We start from the raw sequence: 23,927 nt of genomic DNA, 5'->3' as shown, positions 1-23,927 counted from the left end.
GTTTTCCAGGGATCATGAGAGGCTTTCGCTTTAAGCATAACTGGCAAAATCATTCCATTAGATCCATCCCCTTTGGAGGAAAATGATTCATTTTACAGAAGTGGCGTCTGCCATCATGGGGGCTCTGAAAGATGCTGTCATCCTTTGGTGGCCATGCTTTACCTCCGAATGTTTTCTTTAATCAAGTAGATTGCGATCAATGTTGTTAAATAGAAGCATAATGTGTTTCTTTCAAATATTGACAAAAGAATAAATTCTTAATTAGAATCTCATGGTGGAAACTACCCCATTCACTGACTGGTGACATCATTTCTGCCGCCTGGTATTCAAATCCATGTGCCACCAATACAAGAGCCCAAAATTCTTTTCTGAGAATCTATATGGGTGCTTCGCAGGCGCTATCATGCATTAACAATTTTAAACATGAAATATAAACTATACCAATATGTGTTTATTACCTGATCTTGTATACCTTATAATATAATTGTTCATGAGACCTAATTATTTTCATGGCACTTTTCTTTTCCCCCCCTGTAAAGAAATGTTCGAGAAAAATAACCCTGTTTAGAACATGTTAAATCTTTATCATCTTTATTTTTTATCAAAAGAGTAAAAGACATGTCTATGGATAACCCTGCAGGAGTCAAAAGCCTGTGGCAGGTTTCAGAGAATCATCTGTTCCCTCCTGAGCTAGGAGGATTTGGAGGACAGAGCTCTGGAAGTTGCCAGGCCTTGGGGGCAAAGCAGGTTTTTGTAGATAAACCTTAAGTCACAGATTCTACCTTTTGGAGCCAGATATCATTTTGTAGATTAATTAATACTTGTGAGGACTTTGAGGATGAAAGGCATTGTGAGCACACAGTGTTTTCTTATTTTAAAACAAAAGACAGCCACTTTGGGGGAAAGATTCTATTGACTAAACCGAAGGAAAAAATCCACGAGTGCTTCAATCTTTCAAAATTCTACTTTGGCGAGATAAAATTAGGTTTTCTGAAATAACATGCTCCCAGATACTTAAGCTGGTAGTATGTTAATAATAATTATATAATTTAATGACTCATAGAAACCATTTCCATGTTTTCATTGTTTCATGCACCTTTTCTTGTCTCAAGTAGTAGTGTGTTTATAAATTCTCATATTTGTTGAGGCCATTCCTGTGCTAGTTTTTGGGTATGCATTGATATGCCAAATACTCATGTTCTTTTCTTGAGGGACTTTCAATCTATGGGTAAAGAGAAGTGTTCAATAAGTAAGGGAATAAATCATTCCATAAATGCATATTACAAAACCTGCTTTAACAGCAGAAAAACAAGTTTCTATGTGAGAGGGAGAGCCTACCTTGGATTGAGTAGTCATAAAAACACTCTTTGAAGGGGACATTTAAATTGAGATATGCAGTTTGGAGATTGTCAAGCAAAGAACTGGAAGAAGAATGATTCAAACAGAAGGAACAGCAAGGGCAAAGGTCTAGAGGACAGAACAAATTGTTACATTTGGAAAAGTATAAGAATCACACACTGGCTAAAATAGAGAAATAAGTCAGGGGATGTGAGCAAATGGGGGAGGGGGGGGCGGTGATTCTCAGATCATGAAGGCCTGGAGCTGGATAGTAAGGAGTTTAGAAACCATTAAAACACAACAAGAGGTTCAAATAATTTTTCCCATCCAGACACACATTTTAAGTTCATTTAACTCTAGAGTAGAGAAAAAGAACACACAACAACAAAAATGCTATTAACATTGAATAACCCTGTCTGCTGTACTGCTTAGACTGAAATATATATATATATATATATATATATATATATATATATATATATATATATATATACACACACACACACACACAAACACACACATACACACATACATTCATACACATACACACACACTAGAGGCCCAGTGCACAAAAATTTGTGCACTCAGCGGGGGGGTGGGGGGGGTCCTTAAGCCCAGCCTGTGCCCATTTGCAGTCCAGGACCCCTTGGGGGATGTCCACCTGTTGACTTAGGCCCACTCCCCGGGGATCAGGCCTAAGCTTGCAGTCAAACATCCTTCTGGCGGCCAGGGAGCCCTCTGGGGATGTCCGACTAAAGGCTTAGACCCCCAAGGGATCAGGTCTAAACTGTTAGTTGGACATTCTTAGTGCTGCCACGGAGGTGGGAGAGGCTCCTGCCACAACCTCTGCACTGACCAGCCATGAGCCAGCTTCTGGCTGAGGCACTCCCCATATGGAAGTGCACTGACCACCAGGGGGCAGCTCCTGCATTGAGCATCTACCCCCTGGTGGCCAGTGCACATCACAGCAGCTGGTCATTCTGCCATTAAATCAATTTGCATATTAACCTTTTATTATTATTATATAGGATGTCCCTATTTCATCTTTTGCCCCCTCTACCCAGCTTTGTCCCCCACTTTTCTCTGGCCATCACCATACTGTTGTCTGTGTCCATGGGTTGTGTATATATTTTCTTTGGCTAATCCCTTCTCTAAATTCACTTCTTTAAATTTTTATTTTCAGATAAGTGCTTATACTGAACTATTATATATTTTCCTATTATATCATTTAGAATTAAGATATTTTTTAATTGAATGCTTATAAATTTTAGCACAATTTAATAAATTATGCTAGAAGCAATTAGGAGATTTTTCATGTAATGCAGATACATTTCAATTAATATTTTATTAATTTTTAATTTTTTAATATTTTAATTTGAAATAATCTCATACATGTAAAAAAAAACCTATAAAATACTACAGCATATTATTTGTACCCTTCACCCAATTTCTTAGGTGTTAATAATTTAAACATAACCATTATACAACTAACAAAATTTGGAATATATTTTTCTTATAATCTCTTTAATGTTACTTAATCCATTTACTTTTGTTAATCTTCACTCAAGGATATTTTTCCATTAAATTTTAGAGAGAGTGAAGGGAAAGGTAGAGACACATTGATTGGTTGCCTCCTGCACATGCTTTGATAGGGACTGGGGATCAAGCCAGCAACTGGCGTACATGCCCTTGACTGGAATTGAACCTGGGACCCTTCAGTCCATGGGCTAATGTTCTATGCAATGAGCAAAACAGGCTGTAGCTTAGTTCATTTACTTTTAATCTATATGTGTCTTAATATTTAAAGTGGGTTTTGTTTTTGATTCACCCTCATAATCTGTCTTTTAATTGGTGCATTTATGCCACTGACTTTCAGAGTGCTTACTGATAGAGTTACTGCCATATAAGGCGGCTTCTGGGGCCAGCCAGCGGCCCAGGATCTTATCTGATCACGGTCAGCAGGCAGGCGGCTTCTGGGGTCGCACACGGGGGCCTGGATGGTGGCTCACACTGGCGACTTACGCTGTCCCACCCTGCCTACAGTATGCAAATTAGCCACCATCTTTGTTGGCGGTCAATTTGCATATCGCGCCAATTAGCCAATGGGAGGTGTAGTGAAGGTACGGTCAGTTATCATGTTTGTCTATTATTAGATAGGATATGCCTAAGGGATTGGTCGACCAGTCGCTATGACACACACTGACCACCAGAGGGTGGACGCTCAATGCAGGAGCTGGCCCCGGTGGTCAGTGCACTCCCACGGCGGTTATGCCGTTCAGCTGACCGACAGGCACCAGATGCCGGGCTCACTGCTGGCAAGTGCAGCTGCAGCAGTGCAAGCCTCTCCTGCCTCCACAGCAGTGCTCCCGAGCAGCAGCTGCAGCAGGCGCAGTGGGTCTGGGATGATGGGAGTGGCCCAGCCCGGGCTCAGGCTCCTCCCGGCTGCCTGCCACTTTGTGCACTACTCCATCCCTCGGGGAATATTGGATGGCCGGTTTGGCCCGATCCCCACAAGCTAGGCTTGGTCTGTGGGGATTGGGCTAAAACTGGCTCTCCAACATCCCCTGAAGGGTCCGATTGCGAGAGGGCGCAGGCCAGGCTGAGGGACCCCACCGGTGCATGAGTCCATGCACTGGGCCTCTAGTTAGGTTCTAACAAAAAATGAATTATGCTAACAACTGGCCTAGACAGTACAGAGAAGGCCATTCTAACTGAGCTCCAATAGCAGGCAAAGAAATAGCAATATAGTTATATCAAGGACACAAAGAAATATAATTCAGGACAGAAGAGAAACTGAAGAGGAGGAAGGAGAGGTGAGATACAGGAAAAGTCTCCAGAAGACTGAAGTAAGCTTTTGAGACACAAAGAGGTGCCTTCATGAGTCTGTTTCCCAAACAGAACCTGGATTTTTTGGTCTGACCAAACAAAACACACTGGTTACAAGATGAAAGTCTTAGGAAAAAGGCTATGGGGGTTTTTAGACATCAAATACTAGCTTTTTCAAAATGACATTTTGATGATTTAGGGGTAAATAAATCAGGACATGTGGGTAAAATTCCTTTGAAACACACAGAGGTTTAAAATGATGGGGAAAATATTTGGCAAAACATAATATGTGCTTTGCCAAACCCAACATTAGAAAAATGGCTTAAGACATTCAGCAGAACCCCAATGCCTAACATGCTCTCTCATTCTCAGTGAGAGAAAGGGAGAATATCCATGAGAGTATTGAGCAACATGTATATAGATGGTTATTAATAGGTTGCAGTGAGCAAACTCTGCCTAACTCTAAGGCCTGAAATCAAGACCAGCTTCTCAAGAACTTCTTAGAGAATGCTTAGTTGCTCCTTCCCTGGCACCACTCATGCATGATCCAGAATCATTTTCCTTTGCTGTTCTTATATTCTCCTTTTCATGTAATCAGTGTATCCAACTTGAATTTTGGCTTACCACTTTTTAAAAGTATGTGGACATTAAATTATATATTTACATTAGGCAAACCATTATATTTCATGATTTCATGTCTCTAAAAACATCACATTTCAAGCTATATGTAAGATATTTCTATAATTAAGCATTTAATTCTTTATAAAATTAGTGCTTTATATGACATACAGAAAAGCTGTATTTTTAAGATGATTTGTCCCCTCACTTTCATTTCTGTTCCTAATGAATTGCATCTACAGCAAGTCCACATATAAGGTTAAAAGATCTGATATAGCAAAAAAGAGACAGTATAAAAATAAGTGGAGATGGAGAAGAAATATGTAAACAGTGAGCTCCAAGGAGAGAAGTGGTACATCCTAAAGACATTGTTATGAGAAGGAAAGCCAATGGAGTTATGTAGGATGAATATGTTCCAGAGATATACAGCATGCTGATTATTGTTAATAAGATTGTATTATATACTAGACATGTGCTAAGAGATTAGGTCTAAGGTGCTCTTACCACACACAAAAAAAGAAAAGGTAAGAAAGGTAACTATGTGAGGAGATGGATGTGTTAATTAGCTCGACTATAGTAATCATTTCATTATGTATATGTATGATTGTACAAAACACTATGTTGTACCACTTCAGTATAATTTTTATTTTAAAAATAGAAAAAATGAAAAATAAATTAAAAATTAAGCCAATGGAAAGAAGACAGGAAGATATATCTATTTCTGTGGGTAATGGAGAAGTAAAAAAGAATTTAAGAGGAAAAGAGAAGCATAATTTAGGAGTAAAATGATATAACCAGGTGTGTCCCCATTCTGAGTTTTATAATAGAAACTAGAGGCTCGGTGCATGGACTCGTGCACCATTGGGGTCCCTTGGCCTGACTTTGCCCTCTCACAATCTGGTACCCCTCAGGGGATGTCAGAGAGCTGGTTTCAGCCTGATCTCTGCAGGCCAGGCCGAGGGACCCTCTTATATGCATACTAGAGGCCCGGTGTTTGGTGCACAAATCCATACACCAGGTCTCTAGTATGCATATAAGATCTTGGGTTAATCTTTTCTTGCCCTCCCTTCTCCCTGCTTCACTCTGAGATTCATCAGTCTGTTCCATGTTTCCATGCCTGTGGTTTCTACTCCTGCATTGAGCATCTGCTCCCTAGTGGTCAGTGTGCATCATAGCTACCAGCCAGTCAGTCGACCAGTCAGCCAGTCGCTTAGGCTTTTAAATATATATATACACACACTAGAGGCCCGATGCATGAAAATTCATGCACTTGGGGCAGGGGAGGGGGGGTGTCTCTCAGCCCAGCCTGCATGCTCTCACAATCCAGGGCCCCTTGGGTAGGATCCAGTCCCATCGCAGCATGGCTCTGGTTCCATGGGCCTGCGGGCCGGTGGGGAGGGACCAAGAGGCCAGTCTGATAGCAGCATGGCTCTGGTTCCCCGGAACCTGCAGGTGGGGGGAGGGACCAAGATTCCTAGATCGCAGCATGGCTCCGGTTCCCCAGAGCCTGCTGGGCGGCAGAGGGACCCAGAGGCCAGTCCAGTGGCAGCATGGCTCAGCTCCCACAGCTCCCTCCAGCTGCCGCACCGTGAGCGGCTGGGACCCAGCACTGACTCCCGCTGTGGGCAGCCAGGACCCAGGACTGACTTCCACCTTGCCGGCCAGGACCCTAGCCTGGTGTTTGATTGTCCGTCTGGATGTTTAGGTTGTGATGGCCCCTGACTCTTTATATATTAGGATTATAAAATCAAACAAGATTAACAGAAAAGTACTGAGAGCTATTAAAAGTTTAGAAAAAAATATAGTAAGTGCCTCATAATTAAATAGGAAAATAAATTCTAAATATGTTTGACAATTACAGTAGCCTGGTGTTGTAGTTACAGAATGATGAGGCATAGTTCTCCTGGAGCAGGGCAGTCCATCAGAGACGGATTCACAGAGTGGCAGTATTTTGAATGGCCCTCACAAGTTTAGGGCTGTCTCAGTTTTGTGGGTCTAAAAAAATTATATTTATCAAAGTTATCAGGGCTTAGAGAGATAATGATCCCTAGGGACTATCTACTAGTAACCAAATTGTAAGTGTGATGTATAAACTATAATTTTGATTTATAAATTTATGTAATGTATATTCTGATGCTGACTATTTTAGGCACCCACATTCTACATCAAAGAACCTAGGAAGTTGATTTAGGAGTCAGAGTGTTGCCAGTGAACACAGAATCAGAACAAAGGGGAAAAAGAAGAATGACTTAATACAATAGCTGAGTAAATGTTATAAGGAGTAAGGGCTTTGTGGTTCTGGTGTTGAAAGCCAAGTTTTCCTCATCAAAATCTGGTGAAAGTCTTAGATCCAGTTCATTTCCTTTTATCAACATGTATTTTGACAGGACTCTTTTGGTGTACTGGTGCTGATGAAAACCTATTGTTTTCGATTCTACTTCTTTATCTGAGAACAACGTGGAGACTTCACATAAAAAATTGCAGTGTCTGTACTTATGAGTGTAGGCTGGTCTTTCTGCAACAAGTGTTACATTAATCAGAGATCACCTGCTCTCCTGCCTTGTCTCTCACCTCCAACTAAGGTTGATAAACCGGTGCTACCTGGCTATCCTACTACCATGCATTCTTTTCATCTGTATTTGAGCAGAGTTTGGTCTACTGAGTATGTCCTCAATGCTAGAAGACTGGCTGGCATCCAATCTAGACAAACTGCTGATCTTTCCTGCCACTTAGCATTAAATAGGACTTCTATGGGACATTGGACAAATAGCTCAAGAAGCCAGATTCAGCATCTAAAGATTGGTTGACATTTGTTAAGTATACATAATTTAGGGAGTGTTACTATCTTAAATACCTTCACATTGGCCCAGAACTTGGCATTATGGTATCCTCAACTTAGACCTAAAGCTATATATAATTTTATATATTACTAGAGATAAGACCACCTGAGTCCTAGATGACCAACGTACTCAACTGTAATTTATGTATCATTGTCCTTTCAAACCATTGCATGACCATAAAGTAGGAATAAATAATTAGTATGGTACCATGTATAAACCTACATGCAAAATACATGGAAATCTTTTGCTTGACCTAATACTTCTGCCAGCTCCTATGAGCCTCCCAGAATAATTGATTCTTGGTGCCTAAAACATAGTGAGACATTTCAAAATATGATGACAAGGACTACTAAAGTAATTTAAAATCTACCTCATGAAATATTTGCTTGCTAGAATGGGACTTAAAATAAGGCAGTGCTTTCTGTGTTGGAAGCCTGGTTGGAGTTTTCTATTCCAGGGCAAAAGCTGGCCTAAGTGTCTGAGGTGGCTGGAGGGGATTATGGTATCCATTCCCCTTAAAAGCAAAATAGGGTGAACATAGCAGCTGTATTGAAGGGGAAGGTTTTCTTTCTTTTTTTTTTTTAACTTGAAAATTGGTTGAAAGAATGAATGACTGTAGATAAATATAAAGAGACAATGGGAAGAAATGAACACTTTCCAGAAGTGAGAATGTGTGCATGATGTCTGTACATCTATATAACTACATGTAGAAACATTCATGCAGATACTTGTAGATATGTAAAAATGTGCACATTAGTAATAGTAAGTGTTGTAGCTAAGAGTACACAGTAAAAGGATGATTAGCTTCTTCTTATTACACTGAAGGCAGCTTGGATTTTGGAAGATATAGGAAAATATTACTAAATTGCCATTTACCCCTTCCTCTTTCCTTTTCCCCGGACCTCTTTGTGGTTATACCTGACAACTGTAATGCATTGACTCAAGACCAAGGGAAATGGCTCAGTCTGTTTAATGGCAATTAAGTCAAATGTATAGAGTTCTAACATGAGATATACAGACCCTGGCCCTAATCTCAGATACCTTGAAAAGACCCAGCAGTTTCTGAAAGAACATAGCTTATGTGTTCAAGGAGATGGAATTTTAAGGTAAATAATTTTAGCCTGCTTATGTTGATTTCCCCCCCTGCATGAGTATTGACTTTTGCCTTTCACATTCCTCTTTTTGAGAAATGATCAACAAAACACTTATCTGGTCTACCCAGTGGCCTTTTAGTGAATATTTTTGGGGTAAGAAAGGGTATATTCTTAGCTGAGAAAGCATGCATCAATTTTTCTGATGGGTAGAGAGGTTTTGTGGCTTTTTGGTAGATAAATTCAGGCTTTTGGTAAATTTTATTTTCATCAGACGAAAGCTTAAGTAAAACAAATTTTGTCTATGGTTACACAACAAAATTTCTCAATATACATTCATAAAGAAAGGGACCTCCTCTGTGATGCTAATTGCTACTGAAAACATCCTTCTTTCAGGCATTTGTAGAAACCAGTGCTACCCAGAGTTACACACTGAACTTATTATATGGGTTTTAGTGGGTAGACAAATAAGATTCCTTGGCACCAAGAAAAGGGAACAGTATACATGGAATAAAAGGTGGGGAAAGCAAATGAATAGATGTATCCAAGTATAAAAAAGTCACTAATGAGCATCATGATTCTAAAAATTGTGCAAGAGAGCTTCCTTAGACTCTTTTACCCTGTGGAGAGCATGCTGAAGTAAAAGGAATTTTCTGGAAATGTTGATATGTGAAAAATTCTTTACTATGATTATCATAAATTATCACAATTTTCTTAATCATTATTCAAAAATCTTCTCCCCTAATATATTTTTGAAGGTTAAGTACTGTACTTTGTATTAGGAGTATAATAATGAACAAGTCAGAAAAGATATTGCCTAGATCAGAGTGGGTCTGTAACAGTCAATTCTTTAACTGGTGAAATTTTAGTGGTTTGAGACAACTCATTGCCAAATATCTCTTCCTTTCATCTGTCACAATACAGATTGAATTTCTTGGCTTTTCCAGGTTCCTATAATGATTTAAATAAAAATGTAAACAGTCCATTATTCATTCACTCATTTGATCAAACAGTATTTATTATTGTGACTATTGGTGCTATCCAGGACTCTAGGTTCTGGGAATCCAGGTCAGAAAGGTAAAGTCACAGCACAGGTGCAGGCACAAGCAAGTAAGTGGACCATTACAAACAATCCCGTAAAAGCTATGTTAGTGACAATGGCAGAATGGAAATGGCGATTCAGGACAGGGGCCCCTAAAAGAGATTGCAGAGGAATCATGGGAAAACTCTAATAGACACATTGCATTTTAAATTAGATGTCACATGTTTAGGAGTTTGTTAGAGGAAGGCATGGTGGAGGTGGAATATTACAGCAAGAAGAAAGCGTCTAGGGCAGGGGTGGGCAAACTTTTTGACTCGAGGGCCACAATGGGTTCTTAAACTGGACCGGAGGGCCGGAACAAAAGCATGGATGGAGTGTTTGTGTGAACTAATATAAATTCAAAGTAAACATCATTACATAAAAGGGTACGGACTTTTTTTTTTAGTTTTATTCATTTCAAACGGGCCGGATCCGGCCCGCGGGCTATAGTTTGCCCACGGCTGCCCTAGGGTGTCACTGAGTGAGGTCCTTCAATATTAGGCAGGTGACTTATTTTTTATTTTAATTGATTTCAGAGAGGAAGGGAGAGGGAGAGAGAGAGAGAAAAACATCAATGATGAGAGAGAATCATTGATCGGATGCCTCCTGCACAGCCCCTACTGGGGATCAAGCTCACAACCCTGGGCATGTGCCCTGACCAGGAATCAAACCAGCAACCTCCTGGTTCATAGGTTAGTGCTCAACCACTGAGCCACGCTGGTAGGGCAGGCAGGTGACTTCTTAAATCTTTTATCATATAGCATGGGAGAGAAGGTATCAGCAATTCATCAAGATGAAAAGAGGGAGCACAGGGTAAGCTCATAGAATGGAGGTGTGTGAAATAAGGAGAAGGTAGAAATAGAATGTTAAGAAACTAAAACAGCCCTGGCTGTTTCGGCTTAGTGGATAGAGCGTCAGCTTGCAGACTGGAGGGTCCAAGGTTCGATTCTAGTCAAGGGCACATGCTCGGGTTGTGGGCTCGATCCCCAGTAGGGGGCGTGCAGGAGGCAGCCAATTGATGATTCTCGTCACTGATGTTTCTATGTCTGTCTCCCTCTCCCTTCCTCTCTGAAATCAATACCAATATTAAAAAAATATATATTGGTTGAAACTAAAACACTTATTATAGACTTTTCTGGGAGTCACTAGATCACAATTTGCATGATGCATTTATTACTCTAGAACTCCACAAAACTTCTTTGGTGTTATAAAAAATGATTGAATCGCCTTTAAGAATCTTGCTGACGTACAAGTAATGAAAGCCAATACATACAAACAGGAAAGGAAACAAACCCACATTATAGAAGATGTTAGTGGGATGGTGTTACACAGGATATCTTGGTAACAACAAAATACATGCAATGTCACTGTCTTAAATGTCCTTCCATGGTTCACATGACTCAGTTATGTGGCTCCATTCAATTTTTCTAGATTCCTCGCCTCAGCAGGTTCATTAGGAAGTGGGGGTGTGGAATAAAAAACAAAAGAACTTTTCCAAGGATGATCAGTAAAATTAAGGAGAGCATCAAATTTGTCTTTGTTTTACTGTTGTTAATCAATTTTGCAAGCAAGTTACTTCAATGCCCCCAAGGAAAAGCGAGTAAAGGTGTATCACCATGTAACAAATCATTCACATTACTCTTTGTAATCTTTCTTTTGGATATTTAAGGGCTTGTAATGACTATCATCTTGCAGGCACTTCCCATAAGCTATATATGCATTATTAATGAAGTTCTATGACTGGAAACTTCTATCACTACAATGACTTTTGGAAAGCATAGGTTCATTTAAACTAATAATGCATGGGAGTTTGTCACAGTTTTAACATATGCATTCTTCTTGCAGATGGTTGAAAAAGAAGGTTATCTTCAAAAAGCTAAAATTGCCGATGGAGGAAAGAAACTAAGGTAATAAAAGTTATTTAATTCACTTTTATCTGAGTGTGATAATTCCCCATCTCCTCTACTTGTGCCATCCCTGTTGTTTGAAAGTAAGGCCCTATGTTTCAAGACTAGAATACACTCTATTACTATGATCATTATTTTCACTATAGTTATAGTTTTCCAATAAAAGTCCTATGTTCTATATTGTTGCACAGAATCTATATATATAAAAGCCTAAGTGACCGTTACAACCAGTTGGCCAGAACAACTGGTCGCTCTGACATGCACTGACCACCCAGGGGCAGAGGCTCAATGCAGGAGCTGCCTCCTGGTGGTCAGTGTGCTCTGACAGCAGGAGCACCACTCAACCAGAAGCCGGGCTCATGGCCGACAAGCACAGCTGCAGCGATGGCAGGTGGTGGTTGGCGGGGAGCGGGAGCGCCAGGGCGCCCAGCCCCAGCTAGGGTTCCTCCCTGGCCGCCTGCTACTTCGGCACTGCTACATCCCTTGGGGGATGTTGGACTGCCGGTTTTGGCCTGATCCCCACAGGCCGGCAGTCCAACATCCCCTGAGGGGTCCTGGATTGAGAGAGGGCACAGGCCAGGCTGAGGGACCCCACCCGTGCATGAATTCATGCACCTGGCCTCTAGTACATAAATAAAGTGCTCTTGTCTTCTTAGGACTTGAAATCTTTAAAAAATGGAAAGAAATAAGATAATGGGTTTGATTTCTCATATTAACAGGTTAAGGGGTGAATGGACTTGTATTGCATTAAATAAAATTTTCCTATAATACATTGCAAGCATAGTTGTTGTTGTTTTCATCAAATGAGGATCTGACATACATTTGTTACCCAAATAAAAATAAGTTGAGAAAAACAAAAGGAAGATGAAATCATTTACCAGATAAAAATTTAAAAGTTGCATTTGGTGGTGAGATGAACACAGTAGGTGAGAGAAATTAGAAAAGGTAATAAGCATTCCTCAGTCAACAACAGAAAAAACCTTGAAGGAAAAAAGTTAATAGGAGGGTAGAGAAAGGCACTAGAATATTGTGAATGTGTAGAATATTTAGAAATAATTACCTCCATTTTAGATTTTTTCCTATTTTTCATATAGGTTCTATCACAGTTGACTCTTGAACAACATGGAAGGTTAGGGGTGCCTATCCCCCACATAGTTGAACATCTGCCTATCATGTTGTTTCTTAAAGTGGCCCTTCACTTTGGTGAATTCAATCAACCTGAAATTGAAAACAGTATTTTTGTTTCACTGTTGGGAATCCGCAGTGGGGAATCTGCATTTGGGAATGCAAAAATAGTGCTTTCCATCCCCTTGGTTGAATCTTCTAGGACAGTGGTTCTCAACCTTCCTAATGCCGCGACCTTTTCATACAGTTCCTCATGTTGTGGTGACCCCCAACCATAAAATTATTTTCGCTGCTACTTCATAACTGTAATTTTGCTACTGTTCTGAGTCGTAATGTAAATATCTGATATGCAGGATGTATTTTCATTGTTACAAATTGAACATAATTAAAGCATAGTGATTAATCACAAAAACAATATGTAATTATATATGTGTTTTCCAATGGTCTTAGGCGACCCCTGTGAAAGGGTCGTTCGACCCCCAAAGGGGTCGTGACCCACAGGTTGAGAACCGCTGTTCTAGGGCAAAACCAGCAGATAGGAAGGGCCAATGGTGTTTATTGAAAAAATTCCTCCTATGTGTGGACCCATGCAGTTCAGGCCCATGTTGTGCTTGGTGATATGCAAGCTACAAAGGTATGTAGAACGTATTCACATTGGGAGACAAGGCATATAGTGTCCTTGCTCATAAACCAGAGGTGGGGAACATCCAGCCCTCTAGCTGTATAAGGCCCGCATATGATCTGTCCCTGCGGAGGTATTAGGGGTGAATTAATTAAATATTTAACCAAATATAGCAGACTATTTTTTAAATTAATATTTATTGTTGAGATTATTACAGTGGTCTCCCTTTTTCCCTCCCATATCTCCCCTCCACCCGGTTCCCACCCCACCCCAGGCCCTGGCCACCCTATTGTCTGTGTCCATAGGTAATGCATAAATACATATAAGATCTTTGTCTAATCTCTTCCCTGCACCCCACACCCCTTTCCCTCTGAGAATCATCTGTCTGTTCCATTTCCATGCCCCTCATTCTATTCCATTCACCAGTTTATTCTGTTCATCAGATTTTTTATTCATTTGATTTTTTAGATTCAATTGTTGATAGATATGTATTTGTTGCCACTTTGTTGTTCACATTTTTATCTTTAGCTTTTTCCTCTTCTTAAAGAATACCCCTCAGCATTTCATACAATACTGGTTTGGTGGTGATGAACTCTTTAGCTCTTTATCTGACCTTCCATTCTAAATGAAAGCTTTGCTAAGTAGAGTAATCTTGGTTGTAATGGTTGTAGGTTCTTGCTATGCATCACTTTGAATGTTAATTGCCACCCCCTTCTGGCTTGGATAATTTCTGTTGAGAAATCAGCTGACAGTCATATGGGCACTCCCTTGTAGGTAACTAATTGCTTTTCTCTGCTGCTTTTAAGTTTCTCTCTTCGTCTTTTGCCCTTGGCATTTTAATTATGATGTGTCTTGGGTTCCTCATGTTTGGGGTTCTCTGTGCTTCCTGGACTTGTAAGTCTCTTTCTCTCACCAGTTAGGGGAAGTTTTCTGTCATTATTTCTTCAAATAGCTTTTCAATATCTTGCTTTCTCTCTTCTTCTGCAACCCCATAATTCGGATATTGGTACGCTTGAAGTTGTCCCAGATGCTCCTTACACTATCTTCATATTTTTTTATTCTTTTTTCTTTTTGCTCTTCTGGTTTGGTGTTTTTTGCTTCCTCATATTTCAAATCATTGATTTGATTCTCAGGATCCTCTAGTCTATTGTTGAATCCCTGTATATTATTCTTTATTTCAGTCAGTGTATGCTTTATATCTGACTGGTCCTTTTCCATTTTTTTTTTTTTTTTTGGCATCCTCACTAAGATCCTTGAAAGTCTCAGTAAGTGCCTTGGAGGTTTTTAGAAGATTCTTGAGTAACCTTATAACTGTGATTTTGAACTCTATATCCAGTAGTTTGCTTTCTTCCATTTCTTTCATTTGTGACATGTTTCTTGGTCTCCACATTTTGGCTGCTTCCCTGTGCGTGTTTCTATGTATTGGGTAGAGCTGCTAAGTCTCCTTGAGTTAATAGAGTGGCCTTGTGTAGTAGGTTTCCTATAGGGCCCAGTGGCTCAGCCTCCCCAATATCCTGAGTTGGACACTCTAGGTACACCCCTTTGTGGGCTGTGTGCACAATCTTGTTGTAGTTGAGCCTTGATTGCTGTTGGTGTCACTGGGAGGAATTGACCTCCAGGTCAATTGGCTGTGGGGACCAACTGTGACTACCGTGGGAGAGCTGCTGTGCAAGAGACACCCTTATGGAACAGGACTTGCTTCAGTGGGGCTTTGGTGCTCACTAAGTCTGCCTCTTGAGTGTGTCAGTTATAGATATAAAGAGTTTTAATCTGGTATGGTCTCACACTGACCACTGGGTACACTGGCTCTTGGGTCTCCAGGGAGATGCAAAGTCAGCCACTGCCTGGGGCCACCCAGCAGGAGCTACAGAGAGATCTGCAGATTCCTACTCTTTGTATTGGGTTTTGAAGTGCCCAGATAAGAGCAAGCTGTGAAGCAAGGCAGGCTGGTGCTGGGCCTTGGGCCTTTTATTGATACGTTTGGTGCTCCCTGACCAAGGTGCAGCTTGTTGATAAGTTTTTAGCCTGAGAAAGGACAGGCCATTCATATGCAAGAGACTTTGCCCACAGCTTGGGTGGGCTTGTAATTGGGTGAGGCAGGGTCTCAGGCAATCACCAGGGCACAGCAAATGGAAATGGCTGCCAGTCAGCTCTGCAACAAGGAGGTCTCAGTACGGGAACAATGACCACTGAGAGCACCTCCATCTGGAAGAAAGCCACCCCAGAGTTTCTGCTCCAATGCCAGACAGTCATATGTGTCTGGATCCCCCAGAGCCTTGCCCAGCACTGGAGCTCAGAGGAAGTGAGAGCTTGTAAATTCAGTTCGTAGTTCTGGCCTTTTAAGAGGAGCAGCTGGGTCTCCAGGAGCCTGTGTGTCACTCAGCCCCAATCTACACTGATTTTTACAACCGGTAGATCTTACTGCCTATAGGGATTTCTTTTCTCAGCTCTGGGACCCTGGGCTGTGCATCTGGTGTGGGGTGGGACCCTTTACTCCTCTGGGAAGCCTCCACAGGGATGATCTCCCTCTAGATTAAAATAGCAACACCCGTGCTTTCCCGGACCAGCCCCTTCCACGCGTCCACACCTCTTGCCAATATCAGTGTGCTTTCTTCTTTACTTCTCTAGTTGTAGGACTTCCATTCAGCCAGCTTTCCAGCGGTTCTGGATGATGGTTGGTCTGTATTTTAGTTTTGATTTGGTTATAGGAGGCAGCGAGTACAGGCATTTGCTTATGCCACCATCTTGGTTCTCCTAGCAGGCTAATTTTTTTAAAAATATATTGTATTGATTTTTTTTTTTTTTACAGAGAGGAAGGGAGAGGGATAGAGAGTTAGAAACATTGATGAGAGAGAAACATCAATCAGCTGCCTCCTGCACACTCGCCACTGGGGATGTGCCCGCAACCAAGGTATATGCCCCTGACCGGAATGGAACCTGGGACCCTTGAGTCCGCAGGCCTACGCTCTATCCACTGAGCAAAACCTGTCAGGAGGCTAATTTTTAAGTTGACAATTTTGTATGGCCCGCAAATCTATAATGATAAAAGCGTAATATGCTAATTAGACTGGACAATCAAACGACCTTCCAGACGTCATTTCAGAAGAAGCTGCCATGGCGGTGGCTGAGGCAAAGTCTGTTAGGGGTGATCAGGCAGGCAAGCGAGTGGTTAGGGGCAATCAGGCAGTCAGGTGAGCAGTTAGGGGAAATCAGGCAGGCAGACGAATGGTTAGGGGCGATCAGACAGGCAGGCAGAGTGGTTAGGGGTGATCCAGCAGGCATGCAGAGTGGTAGGGGCAATCAGGCAGGCGGGCGAGTGTTTAGGGGCAATTAGGCAGGCAGGCGAGTAGTTAGGGGCAATCAGTCAGGCAGGTGAGCAGTTTGGGTGGTCAGGCAGGCAGGCGAGTGGTTAGGGTTGATCAGGCAGGCAGGCAGCGTGATTAGGGGCAATCAGACAGGCAGGCAAGTGGTTATGGCAATGAAGCAGGCAGGTAGAGTGGTTAGGGGCGATCAAGCAGGCAGGCAAGCGAGTGGTTAGGAGCCAGCAGTGCTGGATTGCAAGAGGGATGTCCAACTGCCACTGGGGTCGTGCCTAAACTGGCAGTTGGATATCCCCCAAGGGGTCCCGATTGCAAGAGGGTGCAGGCCGGGCTGAGAGCTCCCCCAACCCCCATGCATGAATTTCGTGTACCAGGCCTCCAGTGATATCATAAATATCCAAATGGCCCTTGGCAGAAAAAAAAAACAAGAAAACACATCCATAAACTAATCCTGTGAGTTTCTTTCTTTGAAGGTGATTTCAAGAAAAAGCAGAGAAGTGAAACAGCTCTTTCCTTAGCTGACTCAGAGGGAATCAGTTTTAGGTCGTTTCAGTCAGTTTACATACCATTGTGCTTGTTTCATTTGTTATCACTTTAATCAGTTTGCATCCCATGCCTGTGTTCTAGTTTAAATTCACATAAACATTAATTTGTACTCTTATTGTTATTTTAGTCAGTTTGCATGCCGTTATGAATCCTTTCAGCTTTTTTCATTTAAAGTTATATAAATTTTAGTTTTGTTTTGTTTTTTAACTTCAGGTGCACAGAATTGAGTTGATTGTACTCTTCAGTGTGTGGTCTTGTATTAACATTTTCTGGGGAGGGCCCATTGCTAGTTTTACTTTATTCTCAGTCTTCAATCCTCACTTCAGTCCCTTGTAAAATGTGTGTTCGTCAGACTCACTCTCCGTACATTCAATTGGCTATATGTGTGGTTTTCTAGAAAGTAGTGTGTAGTTGTGTGTATGTGAATGTGTTCTTAATTACATAAGCCTTTTTTTCTTATAAACCTCATTTTGTTTCCTACTAGTTTAATTTAATGTTATTGTTTTGATATTTATCTATATCCATACACTTAAAACGAGTTCATTGTTTCCAACTGCTGCCCATTTTGCCATTGTGTACAAATACCAGAGTGAGCACCTAAATTGTCCCTAACTCCTTTGATCACAAACAACATTGCAGTAAACCACATATACGGCTCCTTACTAACCTGTTAGGAATTCTTTCCAGTGCATATCCCCAGGAGGAAAGAATTGCAGGATAGAAGGAACACACACTTATAAATCCATTGAGTGCTGCTGCCAGACTTTTTCCTGAATGAGTGCATATGTTCACATTCTTTCTGCAATGCAGAAGAGCTCTGTCTCACCATAATCTTATCAGCACACAGCTTCATATACCTCTCAGTTTGGCAAGTCGATAGAGCATTACTTCAGTGTTGCTGTTATTTTTATTCCTCTGATTAGTATTCCAGTTGAGCATCACTTTATCTCGTTCAAGTCAGTCAGGTTCTGCATTCTGAGAATTGCCTCTGCATTAAAATCTGACTATTTTCTATTGGGTTTCTGACTTTTTTGAGAGAGAGAATTCCTAATATATTTTAGGTAGTAATACCTTGTCAGCATTAGACTTTGCAAAAATCTCATCCAACTCTCTCTCATTATCCATTTACCTTCCTGATGAAAGTTCTCAAGGACCAGACATCTTTAATATGATCCCATGTGTTGCATAATCTTACTCTATTATTTTGGGGCTTCTTTTGTCTGTATTATAAATACTTTACAAATTGAACATTGTGGATATAGTCATCATGTATAATCTATATATAAAAGACTAAGTGACTGACCATACGTCCCTCCGAGCGTCCGACCAACTGACCAGCCGGTACATATGACGCAAACTGACAATTTAAAAATAAACGTTGACCTGCACATGCACAATACATATAAAGCTCTCGCTGGCACCAATCACACGCGATGCCAGAATGTATCTGAAGACCAACTGTTGGAACAACGTACCTCTGAAGCTGTTTCCCGTGATGCCAGCATTTGCGATGACTATTAATAAATCACAAGGGCAAACTCTAGACAGGGTAGGAATAGTCCCACCTGAACCCATTTTCAGACGTGGTCAGTTATATGTTGCTTTCTCTTGAGTTTGAAGAGTCTGTGATGTTAAAGTTGTAAATACTTCATCACAAGAGAAATTAGTCAAGCACTCTGAAAGTGTTTTTACTCTTAATGTGGTGTACAGGGAGATAGTAGAATAAGTTTAATCAATTTATCAGTCATTATTTTTATCAATGTTGTTTTTATATTATGTTTTTGTTGTTTTTATATCATGTCTTTGTTGTTGTTATGTCATGTTATTGTTTATTTATTAATCAATTTATCAATCATTGTTTTCATCAATGTTGTTTTTATATCATTTTTTGTTATTTTTATATGTCTTTGTTGTTTTTATATCATGTTGTTTATTTATTAATCAATTTACTACTTGCATATACATTTTACTAATTTTATTTCATCTCTGACACTTCTATTATAAAGAAAGGGCAATTAGCAATATTAAAACATTTTGTATTTTAATTTTATAATACTACTAGAGGCCCGGTGCACAAAAATTTGTGCACTCGTGGGGGAGGAGGGGTCCCTCAGCCCGGCCTGTGCCCTCTCACAGTCTGGGACTCCTCAGGGGATGACCACCTGCTGGCTTAGGCCCACTCCCCAGACGATTGGACCTAAGATGGCAATCAGACATCCCTCTGGCAGCCCAGCAGCCCTCAGGGGATGTCCACTTGCCAGCGGGGAGCAGGCCTAAGCTGCAGTCGGACATCCTTAGTGCTTCTGAGGAGGCAGGAGAGGCTCCCACCACCACCACTGTGCTGGCAGCCATCAGCCTGGCTTGTGGCTGAGCAGAGCTCCTCCCATGTGAGAGCACCCTGAGCACCAGAGGGCAGCTCCTGCATTGAGCGTCTGGCCCCTGGTGGTCAGTGTGTGTCATAGTGACCAGTCATTCCCAGTCCTTATGCTGTTAGGGTCAGTTTGCATATTACCCTGTTACTATATAGGATAGAGGCCTGGTGCACGGGTGGGGGCCAGCTGGTTTGCCCTGAAGGGTGTCCTGGATCAGGGATGGGGTCCCGCTTGGGTGCCTGGCCAGCCTGGATGAGGGGATGATGGCTGTTTGCAGCTGGTCACACTCCCTTCAGGGTGGGGGTGCCCACTGGGGTGCCTGGCCAGTCTGTGTGAGGGACTGAGGGCTGTTTTCAGGCTGGCAGGTGACTGAAGCTCCCAACCTCTCCTTTTTTTCTTTTCTTTTTTTTTTTTTGTTATTCTGGGATTTATTTACCTTCTATGGCTGTCACTGGAGCTGAGAGCCAGCTTTAGCTCTGAGGCTCAGCTCCAGCTCTGAGACCTCAGCTGCTGAAAGCAGGTATCTGGGTTTGTTTGGGTTCTATAATTGAAACACTGTTTCAGCTCCAGCTCCAAGGCCGGCGGCTGAAAGCAGGTTTCTGGGGATTGTTTAGCTTCTATAATTGCAACATTGTTTCTTAGACTGCAGCTCAGAGGCTGGCAGCAGCAGGCAGGAACCTTGGCTTCCTCCATCACTGGAGCAAGTAAGCCTCCTGTTCGCTTCAGCTGCGTGGCTGCTGGCTGCCATCTTGGTTGGCAGTTAATTTGCATATCTCGCTGATTAGCCAATGGGAAGGGTAGCAAAGTTACGGTTAATTACCATGTTTCTCTATTATTAGATAGGATATTATATATATATTTTGATATGTAATTTTTTGCAGTAATGTAATTACTACACGAATCTTTCTTCTAATTAATTTCCTTTCAATTTGCACAAATACATGCACTGGGCCACTAGTAACATATAATATTCCACCATGTTGATCAGACTGTAACACACCAATCCATTCTACACTCCTCTTTTATTTGATTTTTAAATTGATTCCAGTTTTATACTAAAATAGTTATAATTGCTGCAAACCTCCTATTACTTGTCAATTTTTCTTTTATATTTTCTGTAGGTAAATGCTAACCCTGCATTACTTGATTAAATCACATGACCATTTTATTTTTAAAAAATGCCTATCATGTATGATTATATTTCTTGCCCAAGAAGTCTGTATTTTTTTGTAACTGCCAACAAAATGTTCAGTTTGATCATAACCTTAAAAATGGGTAACTTTATCCCACTGATAATTTAGTAAATATTAAATTATTATTACACTAGAGGCCCGGTGCATGAAATTCATCACGGAGGGGGGTCCCCTCAGCCCAGCCTGCACCCTTTCCAGTCTGGGACCCCTCAGGGTATGTCCGACTGGGGATCGGGCCTAAACCAGCAGTCGGACATCCCTCTCACAATCCAGCACTGCTGGCTCCTAACTGCTCACCTACCTGCCTGCCTGATCACCCCTAACTGCCCCCCCTGCCAGCCTGATACCCCTAACCACCGCTGCCTACCGACATGATCACCCATAACTGCCCCCCTGCTGACCTGGTTGTCCCTAATTGCCCCCCCCCCGCCAGCATGGTCACCCCTTTTGCCCTCCTTGCTGTCCTGGTTGCCCCCAACAGCCCCCCCTCTGCCGGCCTGGTCGCCCCTAACTGCCCCCCCCTGCCAGCCTGGTTGCCCCTTACTGCCCCCCCGATGACCTGGTCACCACCAATTGCCCTCCCCCATGCTGGCCTGGTTGCCCCTCACTGCCCCTCCTGCCGACCTGGTTGCCCCCAACTGCCCCCTTTCTGGCCTGGTCTCCCCCAACTGCACCCCCTGCTGGCCTGGTCACCCCTCACTGCCCCCCCTACTGGTTTGGTCTCCCCTCACGGCCCCCCTGCCGGCCTGGTCATGACCAACTGCCACTCCCCTGTTGGCCTGGTCACCCCCCACTGCCCTTCTCTGCCGGTCTGGTCGCCCCTCACTGCCCCCTGTCTGGCCTGATTGCCGCCAACTGCACCCCATGCCAGCCTGGTTGCCCCTCATTGCCCCCCCCCCCCCCCGCCAGCTTGGTCATCCCATGCAGCATCCTGCTCAGTTGTTTGGTCGTCCCTCACTAACCCCCTTGCCGGCCTGGTCGCCCCACACAGCCTGCTGCTCAGTCATTTGGTCCTCCCTAACTAACCCTCCTGCCAGCCTGGTTGCCCCATGCAGCCTGGTGTTCAGTCGTTTGGTCATCTCTCCCTAACCGCCCTGCCGGTCTGGTCGCCCCACACAGCCTGTTCTGTCATACATTCGGTTGTTTCGGATGTGATGGCCCATGGCTCTTTATGTATAGAGATTATAACTGTAATTGTTATAATTTGTATTTTCTATGTAAAATTTTGTTTGATAACTTTTTACCCACTTATCAAGGTACTTTCATATATGTTTATACATCTTGATGAGTTAGTAAATAGTATTAATAAACTAGAGGCCTGATGCACGAAATTCATGCAAAAGTAGGCCTTCTTTCCTCTGGCTGCAGGCACCAGCTTCTCTCTGGCACCCGGGACCCAGGCTTCCCTCGGAGCCCGGGATTTGTCTGGAAGGTCTTCCGGAAGGATGTCCAGTCTAATTAGCATATTATGCTTTTATTATTATAGATACTTACTCTGTCAAGCACTTGGCTAAATGTTTTACCAGTAATACTGAAATAATACTCTAAGATAGGCTGTATTATTATTTTCAATTTTACAAGTAGAGAAACTTGGTCACTTGTATTAACCTCTCCTTTTTTCCAAACTTTATTGTACAAAAGATTAGTGTAAGATTTTAGCCTCAGCCTCTGTTTGAAATAGGTTAGTTTTTTCCCTCTTGCTAGAAGCCTTTTGAGTCCAGGGAGTGAAAAACCATTCTTTTATTTTGTATCATCGACAGTACCAAGGGTTTCAATTGCCACTTAGAAACTTTATTTTATTAATATTTATAAAGTTTTTTACTCAGAAATCCATAATAATGTCATCCACATCATGTACTGTGTCCTTGTTTTTGTTCCTCTTCCTCCCCATTTTTCTTTCTTTAGCTTCCTTCTTTCATATATTTTCTCTTTCTAAGAAAAGTTTGACCTATTTCTGAATATGAGCAAGAGTGGGTACAGGGAAGGAGGACACTTTGGCTATATGTTACATTCATAAAGGACCACAGATTTAGCCTTATTTTGAAATGAAGTTCCACAAATTTCCCCAGTGATCACAGACAGGATTGAAAGCCTAAAGCATTCATCATTCAACTTTAATTTTTAATTGTATACATTGAAAATATGGTTTAGTTTTTCTGATGAAGATTAGTGCTTCCTTCCTTTGGGGCCTCCAGATCCCAAATGAGAAGGAGCACCAGCCTCTCTGAAGCTCTGAGACAATAGTGAAAAGTTACTTTCAATCCTTTAATTTACAAAAGGCACCTGGCAGCATGTATGCTCTCTCAGTGCCCTTGTCTCTCCCTCTGCACTCTCCCTTCATGCCTGCCCCCTTCGTCGTCTCATTGTCTTATTCGTAGCTCTGCACATCTAGTCACATGTCCCTTCTCCCTCTGATCTTCAGATAGGCCTGAGAAGTACATGTGTGTGTGTGTGCGTGCGCACACATGGGGTGGGGAGTGGGCAGAGGAGGGGGGTGGGAGGAAGTGCAATAAAGGTGGTGCAGGGTATGTCCACTGGTGCCATTTTCACCCCAGGGCCCATTGCTATTAGACCTTTGGTTTGTTTCTTCTTATTTCTTTTTTTTTAAACCATTGTTCCTAAGAATAGACTTCCTTTAGAATGTGATATGAAAGTACACTTCTGACTTATTTTTCTTTAGCACTCTCTGCTCGGGACCTCAGTAATTCATCCCAGGCTGAACCTGTCTTTCTTTTTGTGTGCAGTAGTGAGGACTAGAAGGAAGGTTTGGAGACCACATAATGTGGAAGTAAACTTGTTAAAGGTTGCTTTGGTTTTATGATTTTCTTCATCTGCTCCGTTATAATTTCCAACATCTGATAGCTCTTTGAATATGTAAAGCTTTTCTGTTTCTTGCAGTACTGGCAGAGACGTGTATATTTATACCTCCATGTCTATTTGACCCTCCTTTTAGACATGACAAGTTATAAGAAGCTTAAAATATGGGAAGGAAGAATTAAGTTTCTAACGCACCAGTTTGAGAACGAGTCAGAACATTTAACAGTATCT

At 42.0% G+C, this 23,927-nt stretch overlaps 1 protein-coding gene across 1 annotated transcript in view; it reads left to right on the top strand.

Moving 5' to 3' along the window:
* Window positions 1–23,927, top strand: part of ARHGAP15 (Rho GTPase activating protein 15) — a 677,426-nt gene that overhangs the window by 88,282 nt on the left and 565,217 nt on the right. Inside the window, exon 4 of the mRNA XM_059704560.1 lies at window positions 11,640–11,701. Within this exon, the coding sequence (XP_059560543.1) occupies window positions 11,640–11,701 (62 nt within the window). The remainder of the gene's footprint in view (window positions 1–11,639; window positions 11,702–23,927) is intronic.

Source organism: Myotis daubentonii, chromosome 7 (assembly GCF_963259705.1).
Source record: "Myotis daubentonii chromosome 7, mMyoDau2.1, whole genome shotgun sequence".
NCBI lineage: Eukaryota > Metazoa > Chordata > Mammalia > Chiroptera > Vespertilionidae > Myotis > Myotis daubentonii.
Note: the sequence above shows the minus strand (reverse complement) of the source record. Positions and strands in the feature narration are given on the sequence as shown.